The following is a 23271-nucleotide window of genomic DNA, read 5'->3' as shown; positions in this document are numbered from 1 at the left end:
GCCCATTGGGCCAGGTGTGTTCTGGTGGTATAAACCTACCTGAACAGTTTTAATACAATTGGAAGCCCATCCACAGTTGATGGCCCAGCAGCAGGCAACTAATTATGCTAAGCAGCCTGTTTTTGTTTTCGCGTTAGTTTTTTAAAAGTATGCTAAGCAGCCTGTGAGAAGGTCTCTAAGAGGGCTTTGTGAATGCAGGAACAGTCATGTATGCTTTTTTTTACAGAATAGTGTAGGTTAACAGAAACAACCAATATCACGATATGCCTTGCTCGTATCGATATCAAACGGTATCGATATCAAATTATCAATATTGGTGCCTACCACTACATTAAATTAATAACACATTTATATTTAAATATATTTAATTATCAAGCATATAGCTTCATTTCATATGACTGTAAGTCGCTTTGGATAAAAGCGTCTGCTAAATGGCATATTATTATTATTATTATTATTATTATTATTATCAGTCTGTTGTATCATTCAAGCTTAAAACCGTAACTTCTTTCAACTAAGTAATTTCCTATTCGATAACTCATGTAAAACATAGTCTTGCATGCCTTTGTGAAAAAGCGTATTCACAATGCCCTCTCATAAGACTGCTTTAGAGAACAAGCACACATAAACACCACAACTGCTACCTGTTTTCTAAAAGGCCGAGGCTGTGGATCCGACTTTTCTGGACCCCACTTCTCGGCGGTGCAAATAGACCTACCTGTGAGAACTTTAAAAAATATCTACCACTTCTTTCTGAATGGACCATCTCCCATTCGTCACGAGTCAATGTAAACACCCTAATTGCCTAAACACACTTCAGTGTATCCTCGCGTATTTTGATGTCAACCTCTCCGGTTACATGCTGCTCATCTGATTCAGTTTTCTTAGAGGTTACGATTTCCTCATCTGATAAACCTCTACCACAACTTTCTGTTTCTAAGTGGTAGTATTTATCCCCAAGATCTTGGGTGTCTGAGATCTGATTGGGCTGCACCACTGACACTCCATCACATGACATCTTGGCTACATCAGGATGAAGATCAGAAGCAGGTTCTTTAAAATTGTACATTGAGCAAATTAAGTTAGCAGTCTGAGTGCTTCTCTGAGCAGTTGACATTCCCTCATTTAAACTCTCCACAGGCAATAGGTTTTGTACCTGAGCCTCATTTACATTCTCTGTTTGTACCATTTTGTTTAATTTAACCTTGTTGTCACTAGCAGTAGAATGTATAAATGTGTCACAGTCCCCTTTAAGACTAAATCAATTTTGCAATGGCTGTACTTGAACTCAACATAATTATGCGTTGCATAGAAAAGTAGCATATTCTACATCATTTTGACTATCTGGAGATAGGCCAGCACAATCACAGTGATAACAATTTGCACAGATATCACATGCTAGCTTTGCTTGTTAAATGTTATTTGGTAATTTACAGAAACAAAACAGTGTTTCGGGTTTCTTGTGCTGTGTGACCCATTCCACACCATTGATGTTTCACTGCATTTCCCCTCCCCACTCTGTCTTTGATTGGTGTTTTTGTATAAATTAGTTTATTGACTTAAGTTTGCACTGTCATCCTCATCTCCTATTTCATTGCATATAGGTTACAGGCTCCAGGGGTTGGTCAACTCAAGCTGTTCCTCAAGCTAATTAACAAGACTTTGAACGTTATCTCTATTCTTGTCCGACATAGTCCTAAGATTTTGGACACTCCGTTTAGTGACAATGGGTTTTCCAATTGGCCATTGCAAAGTCTTGGCAACTTCCTCCCAAAACTGGAAATCAAAATGTTCATTATGCTGCATAACGGAATGTATTTCCATTAAAATAGCATGATTATCCAAAAAATAAATTGATTTCCCCCCAATTTTTTTCCAAATCTTCCTCACTCCCATCCAATTTATGTTTCAGATTTGGTTGTTCAGTAGCACTTTTTTAATTGATCATCTGTGGTGTCAAATTATTCTGATCTACTATAGCACTAGGTCCACCCTTTCCTAGTCCTTCCACCAACACCAGACCTCTGCGACCAACTCTCTTCCCTAATTGATTCTATTTTATTCCATTATATTGTTGTTAAATCATTATTATATAGGCTATAATGAAATAACACCATATATAGATTCTACAGACCATAGTGAGTAATCCCAACCCCACTTTTACTTCGGCAACTAGAATAGTTTTCTCTCTGTAAACCAATATATACACTGATTATTCAAAACATTTATACTGACTCTTATATCCTGTTGCCTAGTCACCTTACCCCTATACATATCTACCTCCATCACTCCAGTATCCCTGCACATGCAAATATGGTATTGGAACTGTTTTAAAAATATTTTCTGTAAATAGTATGCTTACTTACTTACTTTATTGTGTATTTCATATTTCATATTTGTATTATTTTTTATTTTTTATTTTTTAGTAATACATTGTTATTGATTATTGCATTGTTGGGCTTTGAGTTTGCAAGAAAGGCATTTCACTGTATTTGTGCATGTGACATTAAAAATGTAAACTTGAAACATTGACTGACCAGGTGAATCCAGGTGAAAGCTATGATCCCTTATTGATGTCACTTGTTAAATCTTCATCAGTGTAGATGAAGGGGAGGAGACAGGTTAAATACGGATTTTAAAGCCTTGAGACAATTGAGACATAGTTTGTGTGCCATTCAGAAGGTGAATGGGCAAGACAAAATATTTAAGTACCTTTGAACTGGGTATGGTAGTAGGTGCCAGACGCACCGGTTTGTGTCAAGAACTGCAATGCATCTGACAGCAAGGTGCTACAGAGGGTAGTGTGTACGACCCAGTACACGGTAAAGTCCACATTTGTTGTATTCAGTGCATGTGACAAATAACATTTGATTTGAATGGTCCACTACCCAAAGGACATCCAGCCAACTTGACACAGCTGTGGGAAGCACAGTGCAACTCAATATTAGGAAGGTGTTCATAATGTTTGGTATAGCCAGTGTATTTCATATATAGTGTATTGCATTGGGGGCATTTATTTGACCTTGGAACATGTTTTAAAACCCCAATTTAATGCAAATGTCACTTAAATATGAACAAATATGAATCATTGTTAATGTTTACACAATTTTTCATATTTCATGAATAAATACAGGTAATGACACTTCTACTATTACGTGCGGGACTTTTATTTTGAACATTTTCGAAATTCCGTTAACTGAAAGTACTGTTTTAGTGTTGCTGACGAGACGCTGGTGCCAAAAGCGCGACAGCTATTTCATTCCGAGAGGTTGCCCCCCGTTTTCCGATCCTGTTCTAGAAAGCTACTCAAGCTCACCGCAAAGTAGAGGTAAGCGTGCTATTTAGAACAATTATTTTGCAAATGTTGGTTTTGAATAAAAACGTATTTACTAACCTGCAGTTTCTGCTTTTCTAGTAGCTTGTGTAGGCTCTACTAGTTAGCTAGCATTTCTTCACTCACAGCTAGCCTCACCATCCACTGCTAACTAGCAAGTTACATGCAACTAAACATTGCATCGTTTTCTTAGAGAAGATGCAAGCCCGACAACATAATTGTCAGGGAACCGTCATCTGCTCCTCGGTCGAAAACAAGCTTACTTATCTTATTGAGCCAAAACCTTATTATTGGAGGAGGCTAGCTAACTAGCTACATTAGCTGAGCCATAAACCATCTCTGGCTAAGTCAGCAAGCTTCCTTGCGCTGACTTTGACAGCGCGAGGTCACACAACCAACTATTCAACAGCAACATGAGCAGCTAATAAATGTTTATAAATCAATAACTCCTTTTAAAAAATGGTATGTAATTGAATATAACCTTAGTATAGTCTGTCGACGGCAGCCATATGGTGTCGGCCATAGCCGAAGGACCCGCCTGGCACAATGGCCATACGATACAGTGGAATCACAGACAGAATCAATAAGGCCCGATCGGGTGTGGTATATGGCCAATAAACCACGGCATAATTAATTGCCTGCTGATGGGCCATTTTTCTTTTAACGGGAAACCGATTTGAAAAATGGCAGTTTAAACGTTAAGCAAAATTGTCCATTTGTCACATTCCTACTGTACAGCTTAACCTATGGATTGTGCACCCATGAAATGGGGTATCAGCCTACTCAGTGACACTCACAGAACACAACTGTGAAGAGTTTACACAAATATTAGCCTCTCAGCTCTTATTGCAGAACTTTGACTGTGGGAAATAATGTGTACACAATCCATAGATTAGGCTGTACATTGCAAAATGAATGTTCATATTGGTGAGCTTAATGTTGCTAATTTCACAGTGGTTTCAGAGTCCCTCAATAAGAGCTACGACACTAATATTTGTGTAAATTCTTCACAGTTGTATTCTGTGCGTGTCACTGAGTAGGCTGATACCCCATTTAATTGGTAAACAATCCATTTACGTTTTTCCGCGATATTCCAAATGCCTGTATCGCAATAATCACATTTTTGGTTTTTATGAGCGTTTATGTCCACTTATTGTCTTTTTGGTCTCGTCACCTTCCCATTTACGCCAGAAATGTGTGTATATAATGACGAGTTGCTAATTTCTCCGCCCTAACGATGGGAGTTGTTGTCCCAAAGGCAGGAAGGCAGGCGACAAGTTTAGGTCCAAAATAAACCCATAGAAACGCATTGGGCTTATTTTGGACAGATTTAGGCGAGAGTGAAACCTCTCGCTTCGCCTCTTCCTCTCTGTTTACACACACACCAAGCCCCTGCCACTAACAACAACAAAGATGCAAGATCTCTTCGGTCGTGTCACTTGCATTCGACTTCTGCTGTCAGAATACGAAGCTCGCATTGAAAAGACTGATCTAGACGCACAAAAGTCGCTTAGTGGTCTGATTGTGTTCAGATCTGTCTGACCACTTCAGGAGGTGGTCCGGGATGCATTTGTGTGCGGATTTCTCCTCAGTCTGGATGCAATCAGGCTACCGAAAATGCGTACGGTGGTCGACGTCATCAGCACTCCTCCCACAAGTCTCCAGAAAACGTGTGTTTTGGGACCGAGAGGCACCTTTTCATTATAATGTTGGAGGAAATACGTCCCTAGCGTGTCGAGAACGTGTTTGCTGGCCTCATAAATGCTAGCTAATATTTTGAAAACCAATTTTTTTTGTTGCCTAGAGTTATGCTAACTTGTTTTCAATCCCTTTAGTGTTGCATGATAGTTTGCTGGCTTGCTACAGAGGTTAGGTGGCTACTTAGCTACAGTAGTTAGCTACTGCCATCAGTTATTGTGTTGTTATAATTTTGCCTATTCCACCGTTTGTAGAATGCATACTGGCATTTGAATATAGCACGGGAACGGACACAATGTGGACGTGGTGGACATTTTAAAATGTAAATGTAGACTCATGACATGTTCGGAATTCATTATCAGAATTCCATTATCATAATACAAAAGCTGCATAAATTGTGAAGTCTAGACACTGCCTTCTTCATCTCTCTGACAAGCGGTTTCAACTCGCTATTCGCATTTGAGGTTTGGTCCAACAGAATCGGTTATATGGACAACGAAACACATTGAGACAATGTTTTACTGTAAACCATTTCACCTGCGTTTTTATGTTGAAAGTCAAGTGTTTTCTTGCTCCAAGAGTGGGGCGTGCAACTATAGTTTTCTGTCACCAGAAATACATTCGCGCAACACATTTGGCAGAAAATAACTTTTTTTCATCAGATGACAACAGAAGTGCTACGCTATTTGGCTGGCAGCCACACAAGTAAATGAGCTTACAATGACAAAGCAAGTAATTTTTTGCAAAAACGATGCATTTCTGTTTATCATATAAATAATTTAGCCAGCTACATTTCCTAATGTTTAGCTTGAAGTTAATTTAGCATTTTATCAGAGAAAAGTAGACTATACCGAGAAGTTGCTACACAACAGTCAGTGCTGTCTGCTGGTAGAATGCTGGTTCGTGAATTCTCATCCAAGTGGAGAAGTGCAACTGAAGCACAAAATTAATAAGAAACATTTTAGATCTGCATTTACAAAACGCAGCAAGATATTTATGCGTTTTATATTTTTTTGCTGCGTGAAAAACGCTGAATTCTGAGTTAACGCGACCCCTGTAACTATATCCTTTTTTATGTCTCAACTCATCAAATTGCGGGCAGAGCAGACACTACTAAAAGAGGAGTATCAATGAACATTGAGTCTGGGAAAATGAATGCCCAGTTTGTCGCACACTGCATTGCGGTACCATGTACCGTTAGCAGCATTTTAGCCAAAGACTGTTATTTATCTGTGTTTTAATGTGCAATCCAGATTTTCAGATCATCATCCTGGGATGTACAGTATTAACGGCACAAGGGGGCGCACAAGAATGCTAACAAAATTAGCACAAGTAATAGCGAATTTCCATGGAGGCTGCTAGATAAATATGCTAATGAGTGCAATAAAAAAAAAAGACAGGCAATCCAGCTCATAACATTATACATATATAGTTAGAAGCTACCGAATGTCATTTTTGGTGAGTTTGGACATTTACAAGCGAATGTGAATGAGACACGTGCAAATGAACAAAGTTTTGACACATTCTTCTGAAGGAGGAACAGTACAGGCTCTGGAGCAGCATGTGTACACGCTGTGTCTGTCTGGAGTCGCTAGGGCAGGGGTCTCCAACCTTTTCTAGCATGACAGCTACTTTTAAAAAAAATTAACATGTCGCGAGCAACTCATTTTTTCTAGCTTTCAAATAGGCACATTCTTCTCTTCTCCTACTCTCCCCTGCAACTCTTCCCCAGGTCCTTAGTGCACTACTTTCTCTTTTACACTATGTTTCTGCCAACATACCTGGTAAAATAATGGTTAATAAACAACACTAAGGGGGCCTTATAAAATCAGATTTGTTTTTTCTCTCCCAAATTATGTGTTTTTCAGTAACGTTTTTTAAATAAAAAAATAAAATAAAAACTCTTACCATTGTTCATAGAGAAACAATGACATTGGATGAGCTGAGTCCATGTCAATGCTTAAATCACATCAGAATATATATTTTCTTTAGGTCTAGAAGAAAACTAACACATTAGGATTTTTGAGTTTAATTCCCCTTTAATTGCGCATATTTTTAGTTCTCTTTGGAGTACATATCTTTTTATTTATTTATTTTTTTACAGTTTTTCTGCTACATATGCATACATTTTACATACATGGTACTTTTATATAAAGCAGTCACATAACAATAATACATTACCAAACATAAGCTCTTTAATCCCACCCCTCAGCCACTCTCAGCCCATCCCACCTATCACCATAGACCACCCTCGTTTGGTTTCCATGTGCCATATATTTTTCGATTGTTCTATGATGTTTTACATAAATGTTGAACCTTCTAATCGTATAGTATCCACAAATTGTGAGCTAAAGATGAAAACCTTTCCAACTAGTATTATTTATTGACTGACTTGCGCATTTAGCGAACTAGGAATGTGCCATCTAATGTGCCGGTCTAGAATTCTGTACTGCTGCTGCTCATTTCATGGCAAAGTTTGCAAATAATACATACTCATGATATACTTCTGCCAGGTAAGCCTACTTTGCAGTTAACATTTAATTGAAAAGGTTTTGGGGTAAGTATTTCTGTCAACCCACAAGAAGGTTATCACATGAACTGGCTACACACACAGTGATAGACAAACGCGCTCTCCCCACACAGACAGATTGGCAATATTGCTAGAAATTAATTGGCAGATATTATGTTAAGTTTGGATTTTTAAGACAATAGTTGCTGACCAGGGGTGGGATAATGTGAATGTTACGTTGATTAGATTGGAGCTTGCAGTGTCTGATACTTATGAGATTTGTTAATGAAAGTTTGCGGATCACGTGAAAATTGCATGTACTTTTAAAAAATGTTGGCGATCTACTCGTGGGTGGGCTTGAAATCGACCTGTTGGAGACCCCTGCGCTAGGGCAACGGGCCTGCCTGCTCTGCTCGGAGAAGGAGCAGACAGGCCGAGAACAGAGAGAAGGAACAACTTAAGGAAATCAAGGTGGCAGCTGTACCTCAAACACAGCAGGAAGCTAACACTATATGATGCCCTTATTAATTCAGCCACTTACTTAGATAACTAGCAAGTTCAACTTGCATAAGATATACATTTTGTAAACAGAGATCTAAACTGTTTATTGTAATTTCTGCTCAGCATCAGACAATGTTGTGCTTCAGTTGCGCTTCTCCACTCAGAATGCCTGTTTGAGAATTCTCATCTATCAGCAGACAGCACATTTCTTCACCACTTTTCGGTGTAGCCCACTTTTCTCTGGTAAAATGCAAGATTAACTTTAAGCAAAACATGTAGCTGATGTATTTTTTGTGAAGGAAAACTATAGTTGCACGCCCCTGATCACTCTAAAAAACACTTGATTTATAATATACACTGAACAATAATATAAATGCAACATTTAAAGTGTTGGTCCCATGTTTCATGAGCTGAAATAAAAGATCCCAAATAAATTCCATACGCACAAAAAGTTTATTTCTCACAAATGCCGTTATAGAAGGTAAAGTTAAAATCCCAAACCGGTATCGTAAAATACGGTATACCGCCCAGCCCTAGCTTAGGTATAGTTTCACAAGCCCTGAATTCATTAGATTATTGGTGACTGTATGGAATGCAGTGCATTTTACTTTAAATTGTACAACAAAGCTTATTTAGAGAATGTTAAAAAAAGAGATTTTGAATTGCCCATAAGTTTGAAAAAAATGTAGATGTGATTTTTAGCCCATATTGCCCAGCACTACTGTACATTGCAATATGAATGTTCAATACACATGTGGTCCTCTGTAGCTCAGCTGGTAGAGCACGGCGCTTGTAACGCCAAGGTAGTGGGTTCGATCCCCGGGACCACCCATACACAAAAATGTATGCACGCATGACTGTAAGTCGCTTTGGATAAAAGCGTCTGCTAAATGGCATATTATTTATTATTTAAATTATTTGAATGTTGCTCATTTCAGTGGTTTCAGAGTCACGCAAATAACAGATACGACGCTAATATTTGTGTACATTTTTCACAGTTGTGTTCTGTGTGTGGTGCAGAGTAGGCTGATACCCCATTTCATGGGTGCACAATCCATAGGCCAAGCAATATGAATATCCAATACACACAATGGACTTACTGGAAAAGTGATTTCCCACAGTCAAAGTACTGCAATAAGAGCTAAGATGCTAATATTTGTGTAAACTCAACTTAGTTGTGTTCTGAGTAGGCTGAGACCCCATATCATGGGTGCACAATCCATAGGTTAGGCTGTACAGTTAATTTGGAAAATATTCAGACCCCTTGACTTTTTCCACATTTTGTTACGTTACAGCCTTATTCTAAAATTGAAAGGTGTGCGTTATGGATGACCCTTTTCGATTGTCTCCTCTTTGTCACCATACTGTCTCTGGTATTTGGCACCATTGTCAGAATTTGGTCTTCCAGTCATCACTCCGGACCAATGACTACGCCCCAAACTCGTTCCTGGTTCAATTTTGGCCCCTAACTCCTTCCCATAGTTTCTAGCCCTACTGTGCACAGATCTGAAAGTATTGTAGAAAAGCAACATGGTGGAAGGAAGCTCCACTTAACATATCGGAGGGTTCGGTGGAGCAATCACAATGCTTCTGTCTGTCCCTATCCCTTCAATTATGTAATCACTGGACAGATAGATATGGGAAGGGGTCAGGAAGGAACCAAAATGAACTCATTTCATTAGCACCTTGTGCATATGTCAAGGGAGTTCATCCACCATGCTTAGTGGAGTCCGACTGAATAGGGAATTTCTGGATCCGTTATTAGAGTGGAAATATTCACCAATAACCAATATCTGCCGATTTGTATTATTGTAGCTGGAATTAAACAAAAAAAAATGTATGAATTGTGCTTAAAACAGCCCTACACAGCTAATTTCTTAAATTTGAGGAAAGAACATTAATGTAAGCACCACATAAAATGTAGGAGCACCAGAAAGACAAAATGTTTTAATAGGAACACTCTTACTCTAGTGAAAAGAGGATAAACTGCACTAATTATAGCACAAAAATTAGCCTAGGCTCTGAAGACAGCTGCCTCATGGTAGCCAGCTGGAAAACAACGACAGGACATATTTTCAACGTATTGGTATTGAGCTATGTTTTCATTGATTGTAGGGCTGTAGCCACTGAATTCTGGTAGTTGTCACTTGAAAGAGAAAAACTTCAATAAAAAAATGTGCTGCTGCCACTCGCCCTAAGCGTTGTCTCAGTGAATTGTTCTTACTATCCGGGATCCTTGGGACGTCCCTACCCCGTTTACATTTTTAAATGGTGAGGGTTAAGGTTTGGGTTAGGTTATGGGTAGGGGTTAAGGTTAGCTAGCTAGCACTCGTCATGGAAATGGGGGTGGCGAAATGTGAATTTGTGCTACTTTGTAACCTGCTATGTTTTTTTAGTCTGTGAAAACATTTGAATGACAGAGGTTAAGGAATATACTTTGCAAAGAGCAAATATAACACACCAGATTTTGTGGGCTTCACTTAAGGGCTGTAACGTTAACACAGAGTTGAATGGCACTTGCTTTACATTTGGGCATAGCATCCATTGTTTGAGCTGGCAAGCTTCTATCTACTCAGCACTCACCGTAGAAGCAGTAACAGTTTAGTTCACAGTAGTTCTCTCCTCTCCAACTGGTGTAGTTGCATTGGGGTGATAGTGTCCAGTCTTGCAATAGCGCGCCAAGGCAAAATAGGCTAATAGCCATGTAAAGAGCGCCCTCTTCAGACAAAATAATGAAATGCAAAAAAAAAAATCTGATTCATTGAACAGCTTTTTTTCAGAGCGTTTTCCCGCATCTTATATCGGTACTTTCTAATGCACAGAAATGTGTATTTTCTAAGCCCATCGACCACCACCAACTTCCCTTCATAGCTGATGCACATTGTGTTTCTACTGAAGGTTGACCGGATGGGTGTGGCTCAACAACAAACTGCTCCAACCATAAGACACCTTCAAACACTAAAGTTCCTCTTAGCATGTCTGTGTTTTTTGTTTTGCATTCTTGATGGGCTCAAGAACAAAGTTGAGGTCATCACTGGTGTCACCAGAGGGAAGGAGTAGGGCTCTTGCGGTGACCTTATTACCGCCACACCGGCAGTCATGAGTCATGACCGCATTGAAACTCCACGTGACCGTTGAGTCATTGTAATCTCCTCTTGTGCACTCTGGACATGCTTTGGTAGTACCCAACTTGCTAACGACCATCAGGTCCTAATGGCCTGGTACTCAGGGCTCGACTGTCCCTCTAACCACTCTGACATCAATGCAAATGCATCGAAAGTCATATCAAACACTTATCATCAAAACAGTATCCTGCTTTTAAAACTCTCCTCACTGTGATGATCAATTTGAACAAGTTCAACAGCAGGTTGAAACTGAGTGTAAAACATGGTCGTTGTGGATGTTTCAAAGCCTAACACAACGCAAAAAAAAATAAAAATAAATGTATGCAGGCATGACTAAGTCGCTTTGGATAAAAGCGTCTGCTAAATGGCTTATTATTATTATTATTTCTAAGGTGGTGATTAATTCAAAACACCCATACACATCTTAGAGCTAATGCATTCGCATAGTATCCTGCTTTAAAAAAACAAACAGAATTATGCTTGTGCCTAGTAATAGGGATTGAAAAAAATATTTTCTTAATTAATTAGGTGGAAATTTACCTTTAGCTAAACAGAATATCTCACCACCGTGCGCTTCCATCTCCTCTCTCCTTTATTGCTTTCTCGAGCGTGCAGAGCGGCTGTCAACAGTTTAGTGAAATGTTTCGTTACAAAAACATGTTACTATTGATGTTCCAAAACAGATTTCACTTGGTTTCCAAAATGTAAGCACTGGGTAGCTGCAGGAACAGGGTTGGAGAGCCCATGGCATATAGCGTTTGGGCGGTATATCACCTGTCCTGCAGCGAGAGCATGTTCCTCAAACAGTGGTGGATGCGTGGAGTGAAATAAGTGTTCTTATATTTTATTTCTCAGCTGCTCAAATTCAGCACAGCTCCACTATAAAACCGAAGTAGCCTACCAGGCATCATTTTAAAAAAAACGGACCGGCAGGAAAGCGGACAGCCTCCGTTCGTTATCTGAGTGCATACAGATGACATATCATCTTCCCCCTGCCCCTCTTCCTCCCCATTTGATAATGGGCCATTATAGATCGAAACAAATGTTACATATTAGTAAAGATAAAATGGAGAATAGTCTGATGGGTGAAAATATGATCACTTGATGATAGAACAGCTGTGCAGCCTGAGGCTTTCTCAACTCATCAATAGCCTATAGTCCCACCATGCAGCCCATATGTTTTGATTTCTAAGAAATTCTAAGGTTTGTGTCATTCACAACTAAAGTTGCCAATTAACTCTTAAATCTAGCATATGGGATCTGTTTCAAATGATCACTTTTACATGCTGACTACACCGCTCCTGTCGCGTGCTCTGCAAAAATAAATGTACACACGTTATTCAATCATTGCACCCACGACAACGAGCGTCTGTGTAGCCAGACGCTAAAATAGAACTTGGTTCTATTTGTGACGCTTGACGCACGCTGCAAATCCCAGTTGGTGGTGGTAATGCACCTTAAAGTTGATTGCCAACCGCCATATACAGTCCAAAGAAGAAGAAGCCTGAAGGAGGAGAGATTACTAGAAACTAACTCGGTTTACCCTTTTATTTGTGAATTAATTGTCAGAGTAGAGGATCTTGTGCATTTCAGTTAAAATAACAACCCAATGTTTTATATACCAGAACAAATTAGCTAGCAACAGCAAGCTAGCTAGCTAAATTGCCATAAATGTTTAATGCTTTTCGACCTGTCCCCAAATTAATATAGTTGGTTCAGAGTTTGTTTTGATATTTCAACCTGCGTGTCCTGATCGCGTCTTGTGTGGGTGGACAAAAGCAACATGTGCGGTCTGGTCAGCATGTTGCGCTCAACATAGCCACTTCATAAGCGCACTCACTCTGAAATGGGAAAAATATCCTATTTTATTCAGCTAAGTTCAATTATATTCTTCTTACTATAAAATCATATACAATAATGACTTATAAGCAAATCTTGTCAGCTAAATGAACAAGCCTACAGCCTATGGCATGGAACATAGCCAGATAACATACAGTAGGCCAACACATATTCTGTTCTTCGGGAAATACATTTTCTTCATATCATAATGTTTCTTTAGACCTGACTAAAATAAATCATGGATTTACTGTGATGGTGTATATTAAATTGATTTATTAGACTTTTTTAATGTAGATGTTCCAAAGGCACGCATCAGTGGCTTTTATGCAGCTTGTATGCATGGAGGCCTGGAGATGTTAAACGTGTTTATGTTAATTAACGGTCATTTACCGTGAGACCGGCAGTCTTTTGCATGACAATAAATTCCACTCTTACTTAGTTATACTGTCAGCAGTCTATGTTCTGTTCAATGTGTCAATTTTGTGGAGCCTAACGCCATATGAACTGGTATAAGGTTGCCTCCCCTTTTTAATCCTATCTAATTATCCCCCCGTACTCAACACACTGAGGAGTCTCCCTTTTCTGGGTGTCAGGCAGCTGGCTGACTGTCCTAACTCGCCTTACACTTTGGGCATGCACACGCAACACAAAAGAAATAACGGACACTTTGTCATGCGACTGAATTCATATTCTTCTAATGCATCACAATTGTCTTTATCATAATGTGAAGTTATGTTAATTGATGATCTCTTTTTGAATGATTGAAAGTAACCCAATGATCTGACATGAAACTGTGGCGTATGCTCACTGTTGTTGACTTTAGCCAGCACAGGCACCAGTAACGCGTGTCACTACTATGTGTGTCTGCGTGGTGTGTGCATTGCTGTTTGTTTTCCTGTCGGATGGGTGTGCTGGGGTCTTCATCGAAGTTTCTAGAATGCAGAGAGTAGTCAGGGGGACTATTTGAGAGAAAGGAGGCCATGAGGAGAGAGGGCGGGAGGGAGAGGGAAAGACGCAAGGGCTGGGCGTTATCTTGGCTTGCTCCCCACACGGCCGATCCACTGCAGGGGCAATGCGTCTGTCTGCGCTGCAGAGAGAGGAAGAGAGAGAGAGAATAAGAGGCGTTCAGTTTCTCATTCTTCCTTTATCAGTTGAGATTTGTATCTGGAGCCTAGACCGGAGTGACTGCTGCTGGCTTCATGGCCACCATGGAAATCCCAGACCTAGGGCAACAGCGGGAGGCAACCCGTCTGCCTAGGGAGACTATGGCCACAACCTCTCCTCAGGTACTGATAGGACATAGCAAAGACAGTTGGACAGAACAAGGCTCTGGATAAGGAGCCTAGAATATCTCGACTCACTGATTTATAGCTGCTAACTAACGTTAGGCTAACCAGCTAACTGTAAACCCATGTCCTCTCATTTTGAGAATTTCAATTGAGTAACTGGATATGGTGAACTGTTAATCTAACTCTGGTCAGTCGGTTAATCTAACCATGGTAATTAGTCACTGAATTCCGGCATTCGTTTACTGCATACGTTGTTTGTGTATAAGGACATGTTTTTTGTCTTGACGGGACTGGGTTCATTTGGTAATTTGATTGGTTTTAACTGGACTCCATGGTAATTGAATCACTGAATTCAGGCCTGTTTACTGCATGCGTTGTGCGAATGGATTTGTGTGGGGTTGTGTTCATGAAACCGAGGGTTTGTATGGATTGAACTGAGCTGGATTAAATTAATGTCACTGACCATTATTTATGAAAGATAATACATGCAAAAGAATCAGGTTTGCATTTGGCATGATAAAGCTCCACAGATGTGAAATATTTTGACACAGGCTTTCCGATGCGTCATTGACTGGGTGGCAGCCATTTTGATTTAGCCTAATCCAGACATGATTGTTTTGGTGATGTTCCAGAGTAGGGTTTGGGACTGGTATGACTGTTTTGTGAAAATAAGATTAACAATAAAGCTCAATATTTGTCATGTAGCCTAATCTCGGTCTTGTAGATCATTTTAACAGTGGATGGTTGGTTTGCGAATTGGGCATGCTATCAAAAGGCCAGGACTCTGAGGGAGCTGTAAGAGGAGGTCAAGGTTCACTCAAGAGGGAAGGGAACTGAAGCGTTGGGCCCATATCCTTTTCCTTTCTGCTGCACCGCTTCTCCTCTTTGCGCATGTATTTGAAATGTGTATCGTTCTACTTTATTTCAATCACTTTCTGACTCCACCCCTTTTGATATGAATGAAACCTTTCATACATGTTTGCCCATGGTAAAAGTGGTCATAAAGTTACATTTTGGACCTGAATGCCAGAAGCATTCAGGAGATAGAGGTGCTCAAAGTTGACCCATTTTGCATACCTCATTCTACCATGAGACTTCCATGTGTTCATCACCTGAAAAAGATAAACGGTTGAGTTTGATATCATTTGAAAGCTTACAAAAAGGGTGGTCAAACTATTCTATGATTTCTTGAAAAGTTAATGAAGAAATTGACATTAAGTTTTAATGTCTATATAAAAAGGCAGGGTGTCATTTCAAACATAGAAATATAATTCATAGAATGGACTTAACCCTTCAGAACCCTGCAATGTAGCTGGTTACACCATTTTGAATTTTAATTGAATTGAAACTTTAACATCCAATTACTACAAGTAAGATGGCCGCCGGTCCACCCACTGTTGAATGTCAACTTGAATGGGTATGTATATTCTATTATCTGTATTTCTATGCTTTTCAATACGTTTCCTATGGAAGATTGACAGTTTTAATTTATAACAGTGGATATTCCCACTCAAGTCAACATTCTCTGTGTGGACCTCCAACCATCTTTGTGGTACCATTTGAAAGTTGAAATTCCATCTTTATTCACATTTTAGTACAATGGTGGAACAAACGTTCCCCTAAAGTCGAGACAGCGGAGTACCTGCCCATCTTTCGAAAACGTCTGAAGCCGTACTTCTTTGATTAGTGTCTTAAATAACTCTCACGGCGCACCCGACGAAAGAAAATGTACATATGATTGTGATGTTGTCTCACCTAGTTCTGGATAAGAGCATTGCTGAATGACTAAAATGTAAATATTTATCAGCCAAAACATGACATCCACCCTGTATTCAAGTATGCTGTGTCTCAACCGATGGCGGGCACAACACGAACATCTCAGATGATGTAAAATGGGGTCTAAGCTAAAACATTTTGAAAGCTTAAAAAAAATATGATTTTTCAATAAATCAGTTTGACAACACTGTTTGTAAGCTTTCAAATGATTTTAAACTCAACCGTTTATATTTTTCAGTGATGAAGACATGGCTGTCTCTTGGTAGGGTGGGGTATGCAAAATGGGTCAACTTTGAGCACCTTGTTTTGGCATTCAGGTCCAAAAAGTCACTGACCACTTCTAACATGGGCAAACATGTATGGAAGGTTTCGTTCAAATTAAAAGGGTCAGAAAGTGATTGAAATCATATGGAACGACCCATGTACCAAAGATGATACAGTATGAAGATAGGCAGAATCTGCTTCTCCAATAGAAATCCCTGATCACGCTTGTAGGTGATGTCATGGCAACGTTAGCTCATTCGCAGAAACATCTTATCAGGTCTAGCGATCGTGTCACGCTGAACTGCGCATTTGAAAGCCTTCAAATCAAAGGCACTCTTTTGATGTAAAGGAGTGCCTTTCACGAGGTTGTAGTAATGACCGTTTCAGCTACTTAAGACATTGGCTCCAATCTAGGTTTTGCATTTAGATTTTGAGAAAGTTAACAACTAAGGACACATTTTTCACTTCTCCCATTGACTTGCAAAACCCTAAACCCCGGTCCGGTCTGGTCTGCCGAGTGTGCTTTGCAAGCATTCCCGGAAGTCTCGCGATGTTGCGCCTCTGGGTTTACAAACTCTGCCTATACTGTGTCTTTTGGGACCACCCTACCGTTTCCTGTAAATTCTTCCGGGCATCCTCCCAGTATGGCCTCATAACCTCTCACGAACAGATGTTTCCATGGAAACCAGGAAGGGGCTGGTATGTGACTTCATCGGTTTCCCACTGTCTCACAGGACTCGCTTTGGGAGTGAGGCTGGGCCTTCAGGAGAAAGTGCTCTACTACTCTACTGAGTGGTGTTTTTCTCAGTGCACTTGGCAAGGGCCCTTGTGTTGGACTGTTTCTTCTCAAGGTTACACCCAAGCTTAATTTCGTTCCTCGTTCTCTTTTGTATCCATCTCATTCAGTAGCCTAATCATTTGGACAAGTCAGGCCTACATTGTCAAGAACTAAGAAAAAAAGCTTTTGCATAACATTGCACTGAAGTTTTTCTCACTTGCCAGTGACACTGGAAATTTGAACGGATAAGGTAGGGATGTCAAAGTGAAACTGTGAAAAATAACTTTTTTTTCTTCTCCTCGGTAGAATCCTTTTTTGTTCTCCATCAAATGTTTTTTTTAAATTCATGCCAGGAAGCCAGCGAGGACTTTGCAGCACTCAAATTAATTATCTAGGTAGTGGGACTAAGAGTAATGCGTAGGCAGTCATTCTAATGGAGCGAATCGATACCCCTCGCCTCCCCTCCTTCTCATTCCCTCCCACCCACTTCTCGCATTCTCTCTCCGTAGAGCGATTTTCTCTCTGCATACTTGTGTAGCAATGGGAGCCACACAGGGCTCTAAAAATATCTCTGGCCTCCTCGAATGGAATCTGTGGCATGTCTTTATGAGAAAGACCTGATTTTAAAATGGTGAGAGGGTAGGAATAGATGGACTACTACAGATGGCGTATTGTCAAAGCATCTCCGCCGTGGTGGTGGGAATATGAGACATTTAAAAAAGAAACCCCTTTTTCTCCCCAATTTCGTGATATCCAATTGGTAGTTACAGTCTTGTCCCATCGCTGCAACTCCCGTACGGACTCGGGAGAGGTGAAGGTTGATAGCCATGCGTCCTCCGAAACATGACCCTGCCATGCCGCACTGCTTCTTGACACACTGCTTGCTTAACCCGGAAGCCAGCCGCACCAATGTGTCGGAGGAAACACCGTACAACTGGCGACCGAAGTCAGTGTGCATTCGCCCGCCACAAGGAGTCGATAGAGTACGATGGGACAAGGACATCCCGGCCGGCCAAACCCTCCCCTAACCCGGACGACGCTGGGCCAATTGTGTCTCCCGGTTGCGGCCGGCTGCGCCACAGCCTGGGATCGAACCCGGGTCTGTAGTGATGAGACGGCCTATAGGGAGGAGGTCAGAGACCTGGCAGTGTGGTGCCAGGACAACAACCTCTCCCTCAACGTGAGCAAGACAAAGGAGCTGATCGTGAACTACAGGAAAAGGAGGGCCGAACACGGCCCCATTCACATCGACAGGGCTGTAGTGGAGTGGGTCGAGGGCTTCAAGTTCCTTGGTGTCCAACAAACTATCATGGTCCAAACACACCAAGACAGTCATGACGAGGGCACGACAACGCCTATTCCCCCTCAGGAGAATGAAAAGGTTTGGCATGGGTCCCCAGATCCTCAAAGTTCTACATCTGCACCATCGAGTGCATCCTGACCGGTTGCATCACCACCTGATATAGCAACTGCTCGGCATCCCACCGTAAGGCGTTACATAGGGTAGTGCATACGGCCCAGTACATCACTGGGGCCAAGCTTCCTGCCATCCAGGACCTCTAGGCGGTGTCAGAGGAAGGCCCTAAAAATTGTCATAGACTATTCTCTCTGCTACCGCATGGCAAGCGGTACCGGAGCACCAAGTCTAGGTCCAAAAGGCTCCTTAACAGCTTCTACCCCCAAGCCATAAGACTGCTGAACAATTAATAAAATGGCTACCTGGACTATTTGCTTTGTTTTTACACTGCTGCTACTCGCTGTTTATTATCTATGCATAGTCACTTTACCCCTACCTACATGTACAAATTACCTCGACTAACCTGTACCCCCGCACATTGACTCTGTACCTGTACCCCCTGTATATAACCCCGTTATTGTTATTTTATTGTTACTTTTTTAAACTTTAGTTTATTTAGTAAATATTTTCTTAACTCTTATTTTTCTTAAAACTGCATTGTTGGTTTAAGGGCTTGTAAGTAAGCTTTTCACGGTCTACACCTGTTGTATTCGACACGTGACAAATACAATTTGATTTGAAAAACACCCAAGTTGAATGCACCTGCTAAATAACTGAAGGGCAGGACCAAGGGAAGGAAGAGGCTTCTAGAGAACCTTGAAACAGCCAAGATTACATAATGCTTCAAGTGTGCAGGGCCCGTGCTTGAGTACTGACATAATGTCTTTGTTTTTCAAAAGATGTCTTATGAACTTGGTACTGAAGTGGCAATTCAGCCTAGCTACCAGTGTCAGTATTTAACCCATACATCTCGCCTGGTATGTAGGCCTATAGTTAGCAAGACGATCCGTCCTTCTTGTGGTCTAGTATGTGTTTAGTGGCCTCACCACAACAACAGGATGTGGGTCCACCACCTCAATATACAACCTCTGTATGTGTACAGTAGGCCAGTCCTAAACACTGCTTGCACTGTTTAGAAACCAGGTGGTTGGACTTTGACTATCCTATCACCATGGGGATGGAATTTGTGCATGGTGTTTCTCATAGTCTCCTCTTAACACTAAAATTGAATGAGCCTGTTGGAGAGAGAGCAAGGGTTACATAGACAGTGAGCCTCTAGGAAGTATTCTGCTCTGCTGTTTTAGTAGTAGTATGTGGGTGTGTGTGTGTGGGAGGTAGTTGGTGGTTGAGGGAATGAAGGAGGGAAAGTGTCATAGAGAGGGAGGCGGTAGATGGAGGTGGTTGGTGTTATCTACAATTCGGAGTCGAGTGCTATCTGCTATTGCAGCAGCACTGTGCTAGGGGGTCTTCTGGGGGTCGAAGATACAGCCTGTACTATGACATGGCCTTCTCCCTCCAAAAATGAGTTCATGTCATTTGATTTTTTACTACCAAATGGTTTTTGGTCTGTGATGTAACCATTTACTTGACACCTGGAACTGCACACAGATTCAATTGGCTTTTAAGCCACTCGTCAAGAGGCCAAACTCTTTGCATGGTCGTATGATTTCAAGTTCACACCAAAGCAGCGAATTTTACAAATATTGTTGCGTCACTCCTTCTACAAAAATTTGGCACATCGTGTCAAAGAGCAGCAAAGTGTCTCCCAGGAGAGGCCGGTGCCCCGAAGACACATGTCCCAAAGGCTGTTTTCTCATTGGTCCAGAGAGCTGTCCCTCAGCACAGTCAGAAGGCTAGTCAAAGAAGTGTGTGCCTTTATTCTCACAGGCAGATATCAGAGCAGAACGGGGTTGCGGTCAGCTAAATCCTGGGATGGTTTAAGCCGTCAGTGAATTGGGACTGGTGTTAGGGGATGGGTGGGGGTGTGTGGGAGAGGAGATCAACTAGTCTGATGCTTTTTACAGAAAATGGGCCAATGTAGAGAGGCTAGTAGTTGGATTAGTCAGACAGACAGCCTGACTCTTGTTGTTTTTCACAATCTAGTCAGTTATTTCTGTCATTTCTATCTCTGTAGATTTATTTGTTTCGATGGCAGAGTGGCCATGTACTCCCAAGAGCTATTCAGAACAATCGCCACTTGACTGGACTCATGGTCCCTCAGTTTCCTATTTTAGCGCTGGTGGTGGCGTCTCCTCAGTGGGTTAGGTTAATGGTGTGATGGATGGAGGTTGATTTGGGAGGAATTGAACCAGACAACAAACTGGTCTGTTTCGTGTTGAGGAGAGCCAGCCAGCCCAGAAGCCCCTTTGTTGACCAGACCAGGCAGTTTTTCCTGGATCTGCTGAATGGAAAGCCACCGCACTGCTGACACCACTAATCCTAGTGTCAGAGATGGACCATTTCACTTTCTTTCTCCCTCCATCTATTTCTCATTCCTCTTTCTCTCGGTCTGAATGGGAGCTGTGCTCTCTGTGCTCTAACAGTGGGCCTCTTTTCATCCGGTCTAGCAGTCCCCCCCATACCCCCCCCATTTGACTGTGGGACTGATTGACTGTCAGTGATTTTCTCTCTCTCTCTCTCTCTCTCTCTCTGTGTTCCCCTTTTCTCATGGGGTTCACTGACAGATCAATGTTCTGTCCCTCCTTACTGAAAGGAATAAGGCTTCTCGGTTCACTGAATTCTGTTCATTTTCATCATATCACATTTTGGTCTTATCCATGTCTATTGTGAGGACACCATAATCTATCTTTCTTTATGGAAGCGCTTGAGAACAAGCTGGATGTAAAATGGTTTAGTCAATTCATTTCTTTTGAGAATGTCTTAAGCCAGTGTATGAAAGCGGTATGAGATTGTCTATTGGAACTGGGCTCACACAGTCCTGACCTGAGATGAAGGGGGCTGTGAGTTTTCTACCTATGGTGTTCAGCTGGACTGGCCTCCCTCCACCATGGCCTGGTCAGGGTGTATCGGAGATCACAGTGACCTGATAGGCCACAGTGTAGGTCACACCGCCCTGAGAAAGACTCCAGATTTAGGGCTGGGTGATATATCGAATTGAATTAATTTGAATTTGTTTTGCGTGAAAATCCTACAGTCATTCTCATGGTTGGAGGCCTCATGTGCTAAAACAACATTTTGTCTAATAATACAGTGGGGGAAAAAAGTATTTAGTCAGCCACCAATTGTGCAAGTTCTCCCACTTAAAAAGATGAGAGAGGCCTGTAATTTTCATCATAGGTACACGTCAACTATGACAGACAAATTGAGAAAAAAAATTCCAGAAAATCACATTGTAGGATTTTTTATGAATTTATTTGCTAATTATGGTGGAAAAGAAGTATTTGGTCACCTACAAACAAGCAAGATTTCAGGCTCTCACAGACCTGTAACTTCTTCTTTAAGAGGCTCCTCTGTCCTCCACTCGTTACCTGTATTAATGGCACCTGTTTGAACTTGTTATCAGTATAAAAGACACCTGTCCACAACCTCAAACAGTCACACTCCAAACTCCACTATGGCCAAGACCAAAGAGCTGTCAAAGGACACCAGAAACAAAATTGTAGACCTGCACCAGGCTGGGAAGACTGAATCTGCAATAGGTAAGCAGCTTGGTTTGAAGAAATCAACTGTGGGCGCAATTATTAGGAAATGGAAGACATACAAGACCACTGATAATCTCCCTCGATCTGGGGCTCCACGCAAGATCTCACCCCGTGGGGTCAAAATGATCACAAGAACGGTGAGCAAAATCCCAGAACCACACGGGGGACCTAGTGAATGACCTGCAGAGAGCTGGGACCAAAGTAAAAAGCCTACCATCAGTAACACACTACGCCGCCAGGGACTCAAATCCTGCAGTGCCAGACGTGTCCCCCTGCTTAAGCCAGTACATGTCCAGGCCCATCTGAAGTTTGCTAGAGTGCATTTGGATGATCCAGAAGAGGATTGGGAGAATGTCATATGGTCAGATGAAACCAAAATATAACTTTTTGGTAAAAACTCAACTCGTTGTGTTTGGAGGACAAAGAATGCTGAGTTGCATCCAAAGAACACCATACCTACTGTGAAGCATGGGGGTGGAAACATCATGCTTTGGGGCTGTTTTTCTGCAAAGGGACCAGGACGACTGATCTGTGTAAAGGAAAGAATGAATGGGGCCATGTATCGTGAGATTTTGAGTGAGAACCTCCTTCCATCAGCAAGGGCATTGAAGATGAAACGTGGCTGGGTCTTTCAGCATGACAATGATCCCAAACATACCGCCTGGGCAACGAAGGAGTGGCTTCGTAAGAAGCATTTCAAGGTCCTGGAGTGGCCTAGCCAGTCTCCAGATCTCAACCCCATAGAAAATCTTTGGAGGGAGTTGAAAATCTGTTGCCCAGCGACAGCCCCAAAACATCACTGCTCTAGAAGAGATCTGCATGGAGGAATGGGCCAAAATACCAGCAACAGTGTGTGAAAACCTTGTGAAGACTTACAGAAAACGTTTGACCTGTGTCATTGCCAACAAAGGGTATATAACAAAGTATTGAGAAACTTTTGTTATTGACCAAATACTTATTTTCCACCATAATTTGTAAATAAATTCATAAAAAATCCTACAATGTGATTTTCTGGATTTTTTTCCTCATTTTGTCTGTCATAGTTGACGTGTACCTATGATGAAAATTACAGGCCTCTCTCATCTTTTTAAGTGGGAGAACTTGCACAATTGGTGGCTGACTAAATACTTTTTCCCCCACTGTATATTCAGTGATGGAAAATGGTCCAACTTGCCATCTTGAATGCAATGTAGCTGATA

At 41.3% G+C, this 23271-nt stretch overlaps 1 protein-coding gene across 6 annotated transcripts in view; it reads left to right on the top strand.

Moving 5' to 3' along the window:
* Positions 1–3230: 3230 nt before the first annotated feature.
* The window catches only part of LOC121541422 (spectrin alpha chain, non-erythrocytic 1), a 58973-nt gene continuing 38932 nt past the window's right edge, over positions 3231–23271 (top strand). For 5 of the 6 annotated variants that reach the window (XM_041850419.2, XM_041850416.2, XM_041850415.2 and 2 more), the window contains exon 1: positions 14041–14292. In XM_041850419.2, the coding sequence (XP_041706353.1) occupies positions 14206–14292 (87 nt within the window). In that variant the 5' untranslated portion in view covers positions 14041–14205. Of the gene's footprint in view, positions 3329–14040; positions 14293–23271 lie in introns of those variants that run through there. The other variant, XM_041850418.2, reaches the window with a different exon arrangement.

This window comes from Coregonus clupeaformis, chromosome 27 (genome assembly GCF_020615455.1).
Source record: "Coregonus clupeaformis isolate EN_2021a chromosome 27, ASM2061545v1, whole genome shotgun sequence".
In the NCBI taxonomy this organism is placed as follows: Eukaryota; Metazoa; Chordata; class Actinopteri; order Salmoniformes; family Salmonidae; genus Coregonus; species Coregonus clupeaformis.
The sequence above is the reverse complement of the archived record's forward strand: the minus strand, read 5'-3'. Positions and strand labels throughout refer to the sequence as shown.